Raw genomic sequence first — 15,617 nt, 5'->3', positions numbered from 1 at the left:
GTATCCTTAGCTCCCACTTGAGTTTGAGGGGGGATGTTAGAGAATCATTAGCATCAATTAGGATCAATTAGTATCGTCTATATTTATGTAGTATATCTGTATATTAATTATAGGATTCTATGCCTTTATTACTCTGATTCATTTAGCAGCTATAAATACCTCTTGTATATTGTACTTTCCATCACAACTCAATAATACACTTTTCATATTATTCTCTCAGTCTCTTGTTTCTAACATGTTTAAAAAGCATTGTAACTTCTTCTAATTTTTCTTCAATATTCATAATTTCAATGGTGGTTTTACTTTTAATTCTGCTATGTTGATTATATTTTGAAAATTTTCTTCTTTGGGATTCTCTTTCTGAAAATATTTATTTAATATCTGTTTGATTTCGTTTATATTAGGTTCCTCTTTTTCCTTATTTCTTTGAAATTTTATGGATACTAAAATTTCTTCAAGCATATCTACTATAGAATTTAATTGTGGGTTAAAAGTATGATAAAGATGTGGGGAATCATTTCCATGGTAGCATTTTTTAGAAATTCCGTGTGAAATATAAGTTTTTTCAGGTTTTTGAAGTCCTTCAATAAAACTTATAGTAAAATAAAGATTTTGAAAAAAATCATTTTGTATTGATTTTAGGAATTCGGTGTCATTACAATTAACATTAGTTAAAATCATTAGTTTTTGACTTTTTGATCTATTAATTTTGATAGTTTAATAATTTCTTCTCGTAGATCTTCTAATTTACTTTTTTTTCATTAGGTAACGCTTTTCTTATAAAAAACTACCATTTTAAGTGTTTTGTAGTAAAAAGTGTGATTTTAAAATATATGATTTAGATTTTGGCACGTAGATGTCTTTAGAAAAAGTTATTTTTGTGATGTTTATGTGAGTGGTAACTTTATGTATTACTCAGTGCAGGCCATGGAAACATACACTAGTAGTTTTTTAAAAAATAAAACCCGACCCGGACCCACTCGTGACCCTAAACCCCCTCCTTCTTCCCCCATTCATTCATCTCAGTCTCACACTCTCACTAACCGTGAATCCTAGCCCTCTGAAGCATTCCCAGCCCAGTAGCCGTCCATCGTCGCCGGGGTTCTCAGGTCATCAGCGCCACCGCCGTCGCCTGGTCTCTTCCCCCATTCATTTATGTCAGTCTCACTCCACTCGTGAACGGTGAACCCTAGCCCTCTGAAGCATTCCCAGCCCAGTAGCCCTCCATCGTCGTCGCGGTCCTCATGTCGTCAGCGCCACCGCCGTCGCCTGCTCCTCAGCACCGCCGCTTCTTCCTCTTCGTCTTCGCTGGCCTCTCGAACCCAGGTGAGTGAATCCTCGTCTTCATCTTCTCTGAACTTCCTCTTCAATTTTTGTTCCATAATTCTTCAATTCATCTTGGGTATTGCGTGTGTGTTCTTCGTTCTTCGGTCTTCTTAGAATGTATGGTTCTGATTCCAGAACGCCTAATATTGCTGTTTTAGTGTTTTGCACTTTTGCTGCTTTGTAATTGTTAATTTGTTACTCTGTTTTGGTGTGTTGTTAATGCCGAAAAGTGGAAACTTACTCTGTTTTGCAATATTGTTGAATGGCTGAATGCTGTAGGCAGAATTGCTGATAGGGTCTTGTTTTGGTTATTTAACTCTTTTTGAAAGGCACGCGTAGTCACGTGGCCCACGGAAAAAGAAATAGGAAATGGAAATAGTCAAGTAGATACTCTACTATTAGTGCAGTCGGGAAGTTCCAAGTTTGTGAAGCTAATCCTTATCGCCGTCGTGGCCGCCGCTAACCTCTCTTTAAGTTGTTATGGAGCAGCCACATGATTATTACGAGAGGAAGAGGAAGCCTTTAAGAGTCAGCATAAACGCCCCGAAACGGCTGCTGTCTTCGATGGTAACGCAATCGCAGCCGCTGCCGTTCCTTCCGGATGAATTTATCAGAGAAATCTTGCTGAGGCTTCCGCCAAGATCACTGCTTCGCTTACGGAGAGTGTGCAGTTCATGGAAATCCCTAATTTCCAGCTCCCAATTCGCCAAAGACCATCTTCAACATTCAACCGCCGCGGATCCAAGTTTGAGTGAGCCACGAGTTGCTTATCATCATTATTGCCACCACAGATTCGGAGATTTCTCCTTACGCTCCTTGGTCGAGAACCCTTCCAAACCTACGGAAGTCGTTCTCTTCGTGGAGAGACGTTACTACACAGCTATTGGCTCTTGCAATGGATTGCTGTGCTTGCTGTATGATGTTGTTGGCATCAACCCCTGTGTCAGGTTGTGGAATCCCTGTACTGGATTATTGACAACCCAATCAGTGGAACGTGGAGAATTCTTATCAGTTCGCGGCTTCGGCTACGATCATGTGAATGACAAGTACAAGTTTGTTGTGATTGTAAATCACATGGGGGATCATACAACCAGAATTTATACATTTTGCCGCAACCCATCCAATAGAGCCATTCAAGGGATCCCATTTAGCAGCATAAAGGGTGATCATAAGGGGGTATTTGTGCCTGGCACCGCTACTCTTAATTGGGTTTGTCAGCATGACACTCTGGAGTACTTGGTTCTTTCCCTTGACCTGGTGAAGGAGACTTTTAGTGAGTTTTCCCTGCCTCTCAGTGATCCGGATGAGAAAACCTTCATCTCCCCACAGTTATGTGTGCTGAGGAACTGCCTTGCATATTGTTTTAATCATGAGAAAACTCATTGGTTTGTGTGGGTCATGAAGGAGTATGGAGTGCCTAAATCTTGGACTAAATTGGCCATCATCCCCTGCCTTCCGTGTCTACCCGATTATCCTTTACTTCCACTTCTATCCGATTATCATTTACGTCCATTGTATATCTGGGGAAACAATATTCTTGTGGCGGTTGCATCAACTTCAAAGATAGTTCTGTATAATTTGGATAGTGGTAGCTTTGAATTTCCTGAACCTACTCCTTCAATAGGATTGTACGTCTTTATTTATCACGAAAGCTTAGTTTCACCTGACCTTCCAAGTAGCTCATCCCAAATTCAGTTAATCAAACGCTAACGGACAAGCTGTCTTCTGAATAATGGTTTGATTCTAGTCAACTCCTATGCCTTCTTTATGCGTTTTGACTTTTGAGAATTTATCTGTTCTTATTGCTTTTCTAATTTAGTGATTATTTTATCTAGTTTTTTACAAAATTATACTACCTGCTATGATTATTGCCAATTTCATATTCACATGCCCAGGCTGGATTTGTAGGATTAACCATCATTTACTAGTGTTCCTTTGCTTTTATAGTAAATTTATGATTGTGATGAAGATCTGATCTTAGATTCAAACCTATTATTTCAGGGTAAAATCAAGGGGAGAGAATGTAATATGTAATTTAATGCGTACCATTTCCTTTTAATTTTGCTGTTTTTGGATCTAAAACTGGATGCTTTACCCGTTGAACCAGATGAAATATGCCGATAATTGGTGCATGAATGATTCATACCATAGTATTGGCATCTTCAAATTATGGATTCATGTTCATAAATGATTCTTTTCTGACCAAACAAAATAAAAATTAATACATTTTTATTTTTTATTTCTTCTGATAAATAAATGATTACCAGCTTTCAGTGATCAACATACTAGGCAGTGGGAAAAATGATATATTGATACATTTGTTTTCTCTCTTGTAGTCAAAGAAATAATATGAACTTCTGAGGTACCAACTTGGTGATATAAGTTATCTGTTATTGATGAGTATTAAAGAATTGGAACTTAAAACAAATGGAAGAATTGATACGAGATTTTAACAAACAAAACGATAAGCCATGTCATAAAGAAAAAGAGCTTTTATATTCTTAATTATCTAGATATCCCTTGTAGTTCTAGACCCTATTTTATGACCAACAGTCGCATTTGTCATGTTTTTTGCCAACTCTCATATTTTTTTTATATTAGCCCTCTAACACTGCTCGGGAATAATTATTTACAAACTTTCATCGGCTAACAAACTTAACCAACTCGTCTTGTCAAAGAATAATATGAACTTCTAAGAAATTAACCCGATGACATAAGTTATTTCTTAAAGTGATATATTTTTATGAATATATCACATAGTTTGTTTTCCCCGCCTAATCATAAGAGATATGTATTGTCAATACAAAATCCTGCAGTTGTGTGTGCTGAGGAAATACCTTGCAATTTACAGTGAACATAGAACTCATTGCTCTGTGTGGTTTATGAAGGAGTATGGAGTGTCTGAATCTTGGACTAAATTGGCCATGATCCCACAGTACCTTAGCATACACGTTATTCCACTGTATCTTTGGGAAAATGATGTTCTTCTGGGGACTGCAGCTCCTTATTCAAGAATAATTAGGTATAACTTAAACCATGGCAACTTTAAGTTCCCTGTCATTGATGGCCACAGAGATGACATGATGAAAGTTGCTCCTTTGTCTAAGCACTCGATGGCGGCGAAACGATTCCATATTTATCATGAAAGCTTGGTTTCACCATCACACTGTGGTCTTCTAAGTAGCACATCTGAAATGTGATGGATCAAAGTCATCAAAAACCCAAGTCTACAATCTCTTCCAAGTGAATTCCTCTATTGGTAAAGGCGAAAATTTCTCGTGCTATTTAGTTTCTAGCTATTCTAGTTGAATGATTTATTTATATAGTTTTTTCAGACTTGGTGTAGGGCTGCAAAACTATCCTTTCTGTTGACATGATTGTTCCCATTGCTAAATCACTATGTCACATCAATTTTTCTGCTTTATGTAGGATATTAAGGAATGACTATCATTTACTGGTGTTCATTTACAGTTAGAGTTAATTTTTTCTAGTATCAAGTTCTATTTTTATATGACAATTGACAAGTTAGAAACTGTAATACCCCCTAATTTAATGAATACAGTTTCATATTTATCACGAAAGCTTAGTTTCACCATCATATCGTAGCCTTCGAAATAGCTCATCTCAATTCAGGTTGATCAAACTCTAGTGTACAAGCTCTTTTCTAAATGGTTTGTTTTTGGTTCAATAGTTTAATAGCATATTTTTAGTCTACACTTTTAAATATTAATAATTAATTGATAACTAAAAACAATAAATTTTAATGATCTCCTGGCATTCTTTTTTTTAAATTAGTGATTTATTTATCTAGTTTTTAAATATTAATTTACTGTGATGATTATTTCCTATTTCATATTTCATATTCACATGCTCTTGTTGGACTTGTAGGAATGACCATCATTTACTAGTATTCCTTCGCACTTATATTATAATTTAAGTGAATTTTATAGTGTCTATAATTTAATGTCTAACTTTTATCTAATTTAATTTTTATGATAAATTTTGAATATTTAATAATAATTTTTTATATTTTTTAAATTAAATATTAATTTTTAATCATTTTTGATAAGTTAGAGAAACATTTTTAAATACCATAGCAATCACTTATTATTTAACCCTAACCAAATGAAGACGAAGATGATGTAAATTGTAGTAAAATTGAAGTAATAATTCCATAAAAAAATAATTGATTAAATTAAAAGTTGACCAAATATATGAATTGTCTTTTTAAACAAAACTATTGTTCAAGAATATTTTATTGTTACTTTTTTGGAGATATATTTTGTCAAAATATGTACTTTTTGAGTCCTAAAATAACTATTTATTATCATTTTTTTTGTACAGTTAATTACACATAAAATATTATATTGCATATGCACACAAAATATTGTCTATTAAAAAGGCTTTTCTAAAGCATGGGCTGCATATTTTTCTCTTCTCTACTAACATGATAAAAAGAAAACTAATTTACAAAGTGAGAGTCTCATAGATGTCTCAAATATATGAATATATAAAAAATTGAAAAAAAGTTAAGTCAGCTGTGAATTTTTAAAACACTCATAAACTTTATAAGTTCTAATAATATATGAGCATAAAATAAAGTCAATAAATTTCACTTTTTTCTTGTATGCATCTAAATATGAGGACTATCACTTCAAATATGATCAGAAGTGCTACTCTAATTAGAGTTCTCTTCAGAAATCAAACTAAAATCTCATACCAAAGTTTACTAGCTTGGCTTTTTGCACTGCCATTTATGGAGCTATTCTCGGCTCTCCCAATGAATCAACACTTTAGTAATATTACTGTTATTATTCTTTTTTCTTACCTACACAATCATAGAAGTCAACTCATCTTTTATTCCTCCAACCTTTGCATCCAATTCAACCCCTTCCTATCATCAAATTTTATATTAGAAATTTTAAAGAAAAATAAAACTAGATTTAAGCATAGTGCATGAATCAATTTGACTCAAATCCATTAATAAAAAAACCAAAGATATTGAAACATGTAAAATAAGAGAAAAAACTTATTTGAAACTTTGCTGTTGAATAATACAATATATTAAAATTAAGAGAGACATAATCAAACGAATTATATTAGAGTGATAGAGTTTAGATCATCATGAGAACTATGATGAATAATTTTGAATGAGAATGATAATATTACTCAGGTGTATGGATATCCATCCTGCCCTTACTTGTTCGAGATGGATAATTCACTTTGAGTTTATTTGGTTGAAATTAAGTTTATAGAAAAAAAATTTTAATAATTTTTTTATTATTTTAATATGTTTAACAAAATTTTAGTAATAAAACTGAAAATAGTAGATAAATTAAAAAAATATATTTTTTAAAAAAACTAAAATTTACATCTTTTTTTAAATATTTTTATATTATCTTAACTAAATATAATTATTAAATAAAAATATTTTTATATAAAATATTCAAATATAAAATTACACTATTTAAAAAAAAATCATAAAAACCACTCAAGTAGTCAAGTCTTCAAAAAAAAATAGCGGGATTAATTTTTTAATTTTGTTTGGTTATTTAACTCTTTTTGATAGGCACACTTAGTCACGTGTAGGGGTGGCAAGCGAGAAAGTCCGTCCCGGCGGGCTGCCCCGTCTCGTCTAGTAAGGCAGTCCCAGAATCGTACCCCAACTCGCCTAACGGTAGGCTGGCGGGCTAAACCCGCCAAATATCCTCTTTTTTTTTATTTTTAACTATTAAATAATATATATAAAGGCATAAAAATTTTTTTTCTGTTTTTTACTTTTAACTATTATAATTTCTAAAGGTATAAACAAATTATAATTTTTATATTCACAAATATTAAAATTTTTATAATTAAAAATATTGTTCCCAAAACAAAATAAACATAATCCAAAACATAATTATAAATATGGCTCTAAAACAAAATAAACATAGGAATAGGCATTGGAAAAGTCAAGTAGATACTATACTATCTGAATATATACGACATATATGAAAGTAGAGGCTCGTAGATGTCTCAAATATATGAATAGAATAAATGACCATTTGTACCCATAAAAGATGAAAACGCTGACATATGTATCTATATTAAATCGAAATTAAACTTGTACCCACACAAGATGCCCTCTATGTGACAAAAGTATCCTACGTGGCACTCCAATCCTCTAAAGACAGGGTACTTTTGTTACACGGAAAACATCTTGCATAGGTACAAGTTTAATTTCGATTTAATATGAATACATATGTCAGCATTTTCATCTTTTATGGATAAAAATGGTCATTTATTCTATATGAATATATACAAAATTGAAAACAGGTTAAGTCAGTTGTGAATTCTTCAAACACTCAGGAACTTTATAAGTTCTAATGATATATGAGCATAAAATAAAGTCAATATATTTCATTTTTTTCTTGTATGCATCTAAATATAAGCACTATCACTTCAAATATGATCAGAACTGCTACCCTAATTAGAGTTCTTTTCAAAAATCAAACTAAAAACTCATATCAAAGTTTACTAGTTTGGCTTTTTGAACTACCTTAGCTTTTATGGAGTCATCCACGTGTCACGGAAATTTTTAGAAGGTTAGATTTAACAGTGTTTGAATAGTTTTCTGGAGTGTTTGAGAATACTCTAGATGGTTCCGGAACGTTCTAGAATGTCCTAGAAGGTCCCGGAATACCCTAGAAGGTTCTAAAAGACTCTGGAAGGTCATAGAGTATTCTAGAAGAGTGTAGATGTATATAGAAGTATAAAGAGTGATATGGAATAATCTAGAAACATTTAGAGAGTTGTGGTAGGATAGATATTTGTAAAGAAGGTTTTGGATGATTAATCTGGACCGTTGATTAGATTTAATCCTAACCATCCATTGAGGAGGTGGATGGCTATAAATAGGGATGAGAGTTAGAGTTTGGGTGTGTGAATCATTTGTAACCACACTTAAGCAATAAAGTGTTCTTCCACCAAAGCTTCCTTTCTCTTGTGTTCTCTTGTATTCTTAGCCTTCTTGCTAAGTATTGAGGGTAGGCTGACTTGGTCTTAGCTCAAGAGGTTGAGTAAGTCCGAGTGCCGGCACGGTAGCGTTGGAGTGTGTCCAAGGCCGTGACACACGGCTCTTCCAATGAATCAACTCTTTAATAATATTGTTGTTATTATTCTTTTTTCTTACCTACACAATCAGAGAAGTTAACCCATCCTTTCTTCTTGCAACCTTTGCCTCCAATTCAAATTCTTCCTGTCATCAAATTTTATATTAGAAATTTAAAAAAAATGAAACTAGATTTATGTAGAGTGCATGAATCAATTTGACTTAAATCCATTAATAAAAAAACCAAAGATATTTAAACATGTAAAATAAAGAGAAAAAACTTATTTGAAGCTTTGCTGTTGAATAATACGATATACTGAAATCAAGAGAGACATAATCAAATGAATTATATGAGAGTGATAGAGTTTTGATCATCGTGAGAGCTATGATAAATAATTTTGAGTAAGAATAACAACATTATTCGGGTATACGGATATCCACCCTGCCTTATATAAATTATTGAAAACATAAAATTACTCTATTTTATAAAAAAAGCTTTCATAAAAACTCGCTCAAGTGTCAAGTAGTCAAGTCTTTTATGTTACCAAAAAAAACAGCGGAATTAATTTTTGAATTTTATTTGGTTATTTAACTCTTTTAAAAGGCCAAGGATTCCTTGCTCCCACTTTTGTGTGGGAGTATGACTAACCTACAGTAAAATAATTACAAAATGTACCTCGTTTTTTTTTTTTTGAAAAATTTATTAATTAAATTTTGATCCTTTAACTTTTGTTATTTACATTTTTTTGTACACTCATGGAGCAAAATGCACAGGCCTTCAACCAAATCTCAAAAAATATTGCTTCTCATATGGTGAGTCAAGAGTGTTTGTAACTTGTTGAACAATCTAAGGTGTCTGAATCCTATGGATAAAAAGGATTAATGTTTATATCAATGTTTATGTATACTCTAATGTAGTTTTATTTATGAGACTTAGTTTTCTAGTTGATTAGGATGTCATTTCCATTCTTGTTGGTTGCAAAATTAACATATAATCTTTTTCTTTTTCTATTCTTTTCAAATTTGTTTACAGCTTGGGAAAAATATTGAAAATTTCCACCAAGTGAGAGAGAACTTCAATAGAATTATGAAAGAGTAAGTTATAAACAACATTTTGACTATGCTTAAGAGCAATGTTACTCATAAACTTTTCTGTTCTGCTTTTATTTTTCATTGCAGTTTGAATGAAACACCAGATCCAATGAGCCTAATGCCACCCCTTCCTAAGTTGCTTGCCTTAGATGAGATGGAAAAGTTATCCAACCCTCAACCGCCATATACCTCGATGTTTCAAGAAACGGATTTCATTTTGTTATAGTGTTAATGTAATTTCGAGAATAAGGTGTATGGGGATAGTTATCTTATGAGGATTTGCCATGCACTTTAGCAGAGTTAAATCATTAAAAGATTAAAATATATATAACTGTCTCCATGGAGTATTGAACTTTGCTCATTTATCAAACTAGTTCTGCTAATTTAGGGATGACAGAGGTTAGGTCTAATTCTTGGTTAGACATTGTTAATAGAACTCAGAGTGATCAAACTGACTCATGAGTCCGTTCGAACTCTTAATAAATTGAGCTCATCAGGTTGTGAACCTAACTTGAGTTGAAATTTGAGCTGATATTTTAAATGAGTCGAGTTTAAACTTAGTTAAGTTTAGTTTATTGACTCGTGAGCTAACTCATTTAAATTTTGGTTATTATAATTATTTATATTAATATTATAATATAAATGTATACTTTTAAGCCAAGTAGAAGTCACTATTTACTAATTTTGATGCACTATTGAATATATGAGGAAGTCATTATCCTTTTGGCATTTCATGCAGAGTAGCATTTGAAATACCTAATGGTTTATGTCTCCTTTTTTTATTTAATTTTGTATTTGAAGAAACATTGGTGAATGTACTAAACACCAGGCTTGCTGGATTATTCATAACTGATTTTGGAGATTGAGTTTTCTGATCTTGAAACTATTATTAATTTGAGTTTTTACCAATTTGTTTTGAATTTTATAGATGGCCAATGCTGCAGCAATTGCAGCTGCCTTTGGGGGAGGCTTGCCTCCTGGGATAACCGGAACAAACGACAGGTGTACAATTCTTGTTGCAAATCTCAATCTTGATGTAAGCATGTTGTCCTGGAATTTCTGCGTTCTGCTATAAAGTTCTCTCTCTCCTCTTTCCACCTTATATTTTTAAAGTTGGCTCAAACTCTGTTTATTTCAGAGAATAGATGAAGATAAATTGTTCAACGTGTTCGCCATTTATGGGAACATTGTTAGAATCAAACTTCTTAGGAACAAACCAGATCATGCGCTTATCCAAATGGGGGATGGTTTCCAAGCCGAATTGGCAGTACCTTTTCTTAAGGTTTGTTACTTAGGTGCTTATATCTTTACTAGAGGTTCTTGTGATTTTTATGGTTAATACTATCTCTCCAATGTAGGGAGTTATGTTGTTCGGGAAGCGATTGGAGGTCAACTTCTCGAAGCATCCGAATATAACCCAAGGTGCCGAAACACACGAGTATGTGAATTCAAATCTCAACCGGTTCAATCGCAATGCTGCTAAAAACTACCGGTATTGCTGCTCGCCAACCAAGATGATCCATTTGTCAACCCTCCCACAAGACATCACCGAAGAGGACATTGTAAGCCTTGTGGAGGAGCACGGAACCATTGTCAATAACAAGGTCTTTGAGGTGAATGGAAAAAAGCAGGCTCTTGTTCAGTTTGAAACTGAGGGGCAGGCTATTGTTCAGTTTGAAACTGAGGGGCAGGCTGCCGAGGCCCTTGTCTGCAAGCATGCAAGACCACTTTCTGGCTCGGCGATTCGAATCTCCTTTTCTCAGCTGCAGAACATTTGATCGAGACTTTTGCTACCGACTCGAGCGCTACTGTCTTACGGTTCTTAAGCTTATTTGGGACAAGGATTCTGAACTTGGGTAGGATAATATTTATGCAGATGATGCCACTTTCATTGTCTTGTAATGGTCGAATTGCTTATTAATATACAGATCAAACCTGTTCTCACTTTGCATTTCACTTTTATATATATTGCACTCACCTTCTCTGTTTTTTAATAAGAAAATAGAAACACATTTTTTTCTCTGTATATATCATCGTTATTTACAGAAATAAAATATATAGGTTATGAATAATTTATAATAAAATATATAGGTTATGAATAATTTATATTAACCGATAAAGTAAAAGAAATTAGTAATATAGAATTGTAATATATAGAAAGATAAATTAGTGTAAAAACTAATGAAACATAGCTTAGTAATTTGTCTTTCAAAAAAAATATTAAAAATATCTAAAAAGATAATTCCTCATTTCTAAATGTCTTCATGCTCTGCTTCCACCTTGGTCCTATATTGCCAAGCATTTTCTTGTATTACGAGACACAAATCGTTGTACTCCTCTAAAACCAGATCCACGGCAAGTCTCATTCGTGTGGAGTCGTTAATCTGCTTAGAGCACCAACAATATAATTCTAATTAAAAGTGTGTTGAAAAAATTATGTTATTAATATACAAGACAGCAGCAGTGTTTAAATAAAAAATTCATATAAATTATAATTTAGATTTGATCAATCTGAAATTTTATAGGATAAATTATAAATTCATATAAACTAATTATGGAATAATGATCTTCATTCTAATTGTGGACAACAGGTCAACATGAGGCAACCAAGCTTATGGAAATAGATATTCTTTCAAACATTTATTTCGACAGCTACAGCTGAAACTATACTACTGAAATTTTACACTAAAAACATTGGTTTCATCTAAACTTCTAGGGTGCATTCAACATTTCAGGCATCATTATCTAATATCTAAACATAACCTTGGACATTATTCATAAGTTGCTCTAGTTATGCAATACTTATCTTTAGCATGGAAGTTACAATCCACATCCATTTAAAAATTACTATGATATGAACTAACAGATTCAATTAGCCCTCTGTTTCTATTATCATTAACATGAAAAAATAAGTTATAGTCAGCATAAATTCAGCATCCTTCACTATAAATGTGCATTGCTTCAATCTAATAGTCCAGATAAAACAAAAGCAAAACATGGTATAAACTAGCAAGGACAATATTCGATCTCAAGGCCTAAAGATGTGACACAGAGGAAGAAGGAATATGTTATCTCATTCATACCCTGTTTCTATAATGTCATTGTCCAACATCCATATATTTCATTAATGGAATCCGTTTGTCCACAAAACAAAAGCAAAAAACAAAACTGGTAGATCATTGAATTCTCACAAGACATGAAATGATTTAGTGTTTTACAGATGATGGCATTTGGCATTATTTCAATTCATTGGAAAAACTGAAATAGAAATGCTTAATATTCTTAGTAACTAAAATGCATTGATAGAAAAAATGCAGCTGATAAACTTTAATGCTTAAAGGCATAGTCACAATCAATTTCTTAGCCAAAGTTCATCTCAATTCATCTTAATTTGGTTCATCAATAATTTGAACCGCCAATCTGAATCCTATATATAAAACATTCGCCACAACATAATCAAGCACAAATCAAACTAATATATCAAACTCAACCAATACAGCTTCATAATTTCAGTTTATATATCATATGATTGAGCTTCTAACTATCCTAATCCTTATTCTTAGTAGCTGATTTCTCTTAGTATAATTCTCTTGGTCTTAAATCACAAAGAACCTGAAAATTAATCAACTAATTAACCAAAATTAATCAAACTAATAACCAGAGTACAAATGAACTAGATATGTCACATATATGGTATACAATAAATCAAGTGCTACGTCATCCTAACCTTTTGATGTTATCAAATAGTGATATGCTAGAGTGAAGACTCAAAGAATCCAGATGAAGTATGATTGACCCTAATTCGTCACCTTTATCCGGGATACAAATAATGATCAAGCTCCAATTAAGACTGAATACATGAAACATTACAAGAAAAAGAATCCAGAAATGAGAGAATAGACAAGAGAGATTAAAATATAACAATAAAAATGACCATACTGCCCATATAAAATTGAGCCCGAAGTGCATTCATAGGAGCACATAAAACATAACTATAAAAATTTACAGTTAAATAACCCATTCTTCATTTGTTTTTTCTTACCATTTTTTCTTCTCCCACTATTTCTTCTAGTATGAAAAACTCATAAGGCAGAAGAGACTTAAAATATATCAAAGAAAAAACTTATTAAATAAGCTAAAAGTTCTGACTATTTATGATGTGTTTTTATGTTCAACTTGGCACAAATGGTACTGGGAACCTGAGAGGTGAATTAGCCATCCTAATCAACTAGAAAACTAAGTCTCATAAATAAAACTACATTAGAGTATACATAAACATTGATATAAACATTAATCCTTTTTATCCATAGGATTCAGACACCTTAGATTGTTCAACAAGTTACAAACACTCTTGACTCACCATATGAGAAGCAATATTTTTTGAGATTTGGTTGAAGGCCTGTGCATTTTGCTCCATGAGTGTACCTATTAGACTTACAATTGCTGCAAAAAAACACACTGCAAAGTTCAGAGGAGGTTCTTTATGCTTGAACACTAAAGCAAGGAAATGCAGATACACAATATTTTTAGAGGTAAATAAAATGAAAAATGATATGGAAACTGACCTTTGTAAGGCATTCCTAGCACTGATGAGGCAACATCGGATGGAGCAGCAGCAAGGCGAGAAGAAGGGCCTGAAACTTTTTCCTGCAAAAGAAACAAAAAAGAGAGAAACTTGAGTTTCCACTGCTACAAAATAAAATTTATGAAAGTATATTCTGTTTACTTCCTTTTTTGTCACACTATTTCTTGGTAATTCTATTACTCAACATCTGAAGTTTTCCCTTATTTAACATTCATAAAAATAAGTGAAGAGAAATCACCGTGATAGCTTTTTCCTGCAAAATAATAACAACAATAGCAATGCATGATGCTTGATCTATTTGAAAAAGAGGAACAAGGTTCTTGCTTTGCAAAGGGACCTACATCAACAGGTATATTCTGCTTTATCCTAAAGTAGTGTTGTATTTACTCTATCCGTTTCAAAATATCTGTCACCTTGAAAACTCAGTACACTCACAATTCAATGTATCTAGATATATTTAGTATGGATGTACCAAGAGTACTATATATGCTTGTTTGTTCATCTAGAAGGCTACTGTAACTATGCTTATGTTGTGCTTCATAGCAAATGTTTACATGGCCAATCTCAACTCATCAATTGCAGATTTCAGAAAGAAAGAAACTAATTTCTTCCATAGACAGTGACAATATTAGTAAACCAGAAGGGGGCAGTATTTCTTATGAACATGGCACCAATGGCAGAAGCCATTCTTTTGAGAACCAAAATGGTAACATTCTAGGCATTTATGGAGGCTTTGATGAATCTAACCTAAGGATTCAAAATTCATCATCTTGACTATTCTAAAAGAATCAAACCGAACTGAGAAGAAGGCAGAGGAAAAAGTATACCTTGCTGGGTTTGTCGTCCTCAACAAGAAGTGGGGTTGAGGAAAGTTGTCCTATTTCAGTGTCATCAGGGAGCGGCGGCGGACGATGCGTGTTGTGGCGGCGAGGGTAGGCGAACCAGAGAGAAGAAGATGATAAAATGGCGTCACGCTAGCAGACCTCTCTTGGCGGCGGACGCAGGGAGTGGCGGCGGACGCAGGGAGCGGCGGCGGACGATGCGTGTTGTGGCGGCGAGGGTAGGCGAACCAGAGAGAAGAAGATGAGAAAATGGCGTTACCCTAGCAGACCTCTCTTGGCGGCGGACGCAGGGAGGGGCGGCGGACGATGCGTGTTGTGGCGGCGAGGGTAGGCGAACCAGAGAGAAGAGAGAAGAAGATGAGAAAATGGCGTTACCCTAGCAGACCTCTCTTGGCGGCGGACGCAGGGAGGGGCGGCGGACGATGCGTGTTGTGGCGGCGAGGGTAGGCGAACCAGAGAGAAGAAGATGAGAAAATGGCGTTACCCTAGCAGACCTCTCTTCTTCGTTGAATCTGAAACTAAGAGATAAAGGGAAAAAATGTAAATAACAAAAGTTAAAGGATCAAAATTTAATTAATAAATTTTTCAAAAAAAAAAAAATGGGGTACATTTTGTAATTATTTTACTGTAGGTTAATCATACTCCCACACAAAAGTGGGAGCAAGGAATCCTTGGCCCTTTT

The 15,617-nt window shown here is 33.6% G+C and overlaps 2 protein-coding genes and 1 long non-coding RNA gene across 9 annotated transcripts; 2 read left to right on the top strand and 1 right to left on the bottom strand.

Annotated features, from left to right (window-relative positions):
- LOC107616521 (F-box/kelch-repeat protein At3g23880-like) lies at positions 962–4,708 on the top strand. Of its 5 annotated transcripts, none has more exons than XM_016318470.2 (3): positions 962–1,326; positions 1,606–3,061; positions 4,215–4,708. In XM_016318470.2, exon 2 carries the CDS (start codon positions 1,807–1,809, stop codon positions 3,034–3,036), a length of 1,230 nt encoding a protein of 409 aa, XP_016173956.1. In that variant the 5' UTR covers positions 962–1,326; positions 1,606–1,806; the 3' UTR covers positions 3,037–3,061; positions 4,215–4,708. The 5 variants fall into 5 exon arrangements, with proteins under 5 accessions (XP_016173956.1, XP_016173957.1, XP_020967938.1 ...); XM_016318471.2 differs by lacking the exon at positions 4,215–4,708 and adding an exon at positions 3,328–4,200; XM_021112279.1 differs by lacking the exon at positions 4,215–4,708 and having other exon boundaries at positions 1,610–3,160.
- Positions 9,171–11,459, top strand: LOC107616526 (polypyrimidine tract-binding protein homolog 3-like). Its single transcript, XM_016318477.2, has 4 exons — positions 9,171–9,229; positions 10,437–10,544; positions 10,647–10,790; positions 10,867–11,459. Exons 1-4 carry the CDS (start codon positions 9,173–9,175, stop codon positions 11,284–11,286), a joined length of 729 nt encoding a protein of 242 aa, XP_016173963.2. The 5' UTR covers positions 9,171–9,172; the 3' UTR covers positions 11,287–11,459.
- Positions 11,648–15,608, bottom strand: LOC107616530. Of its 3 annotated transcripts, none has more exons than XR_001614542.2 (6): positions 15,544–15,608; positions 14,921–15,453; positions 14,074–14,155; positions 13,869–13,951; positions 13,236–13,358; positions 11,648–11,892 (listed from the first exon to the last, which is right to left on the bottom strand). It is a non-coding gene; the product is annotated as an uncharacterized LOC107616530 (long non-coding RNA). The 3 variants fall into 3 exon arrangements; XR_002354479.1 differs by having other exon boundaries at positions 14,921–15,447; positions 15,544–15,561; XR_002354480.1 differs by lacking the exon at positions 11,648–11,892 and adding an exon at positions 12,738–13,120.

This window comes from Arachis ipaensis, chromosome B09, assembly GCF_000816755.2.
Source record: "Arachis ipaensis cultivar K30076 chromosome B09, Araip1.1, whole genome shotgun sequence".
NCBI lineage: Eukaryota > Viridiplantae > Streptophyta > Magnoliopsida > Fabales > Fabaceae > Arachis > Arachis ipaensis.
The sequence above is the reverse complement of the archived record's forward strand: the minus strand, read 5'-3'. Positions and strand labels throughout refer to the sequence as shown.

Excerpts from the sequence above, each read along its gene's own strand:
- LOC107616521 (XM_016318470.2), top strand. The coding sequence starts at position 1,807 with ATGGAGCAGCCACATGATTATTACGAGAGGAAGAGGAAGCCTTTAAGA.
- LOC107616526 (XM_016318477.2), top strand. The coding sequence starts at position 9,173 with ATGGAGCAAAATGCACAGGCCTTCAACCAAATCTCAAAAAATATTGCT. Across the intron at positions 9,230-10,436 it reads AAAATATTGCTTCTCATATG|ATGGCCAATGCTGCAGCAAT; the intron begins GTGAGTCAAGAG and ends TGAATTTTATAG. Across the intron at positions 10,791-10,866 it reads TGGCAGTACCTTTTCTTAAG|GGAGTTATGTTGTTCGGGAA; the intron begins GTTTGTTACTTA and ends TCTCCAATGTAG.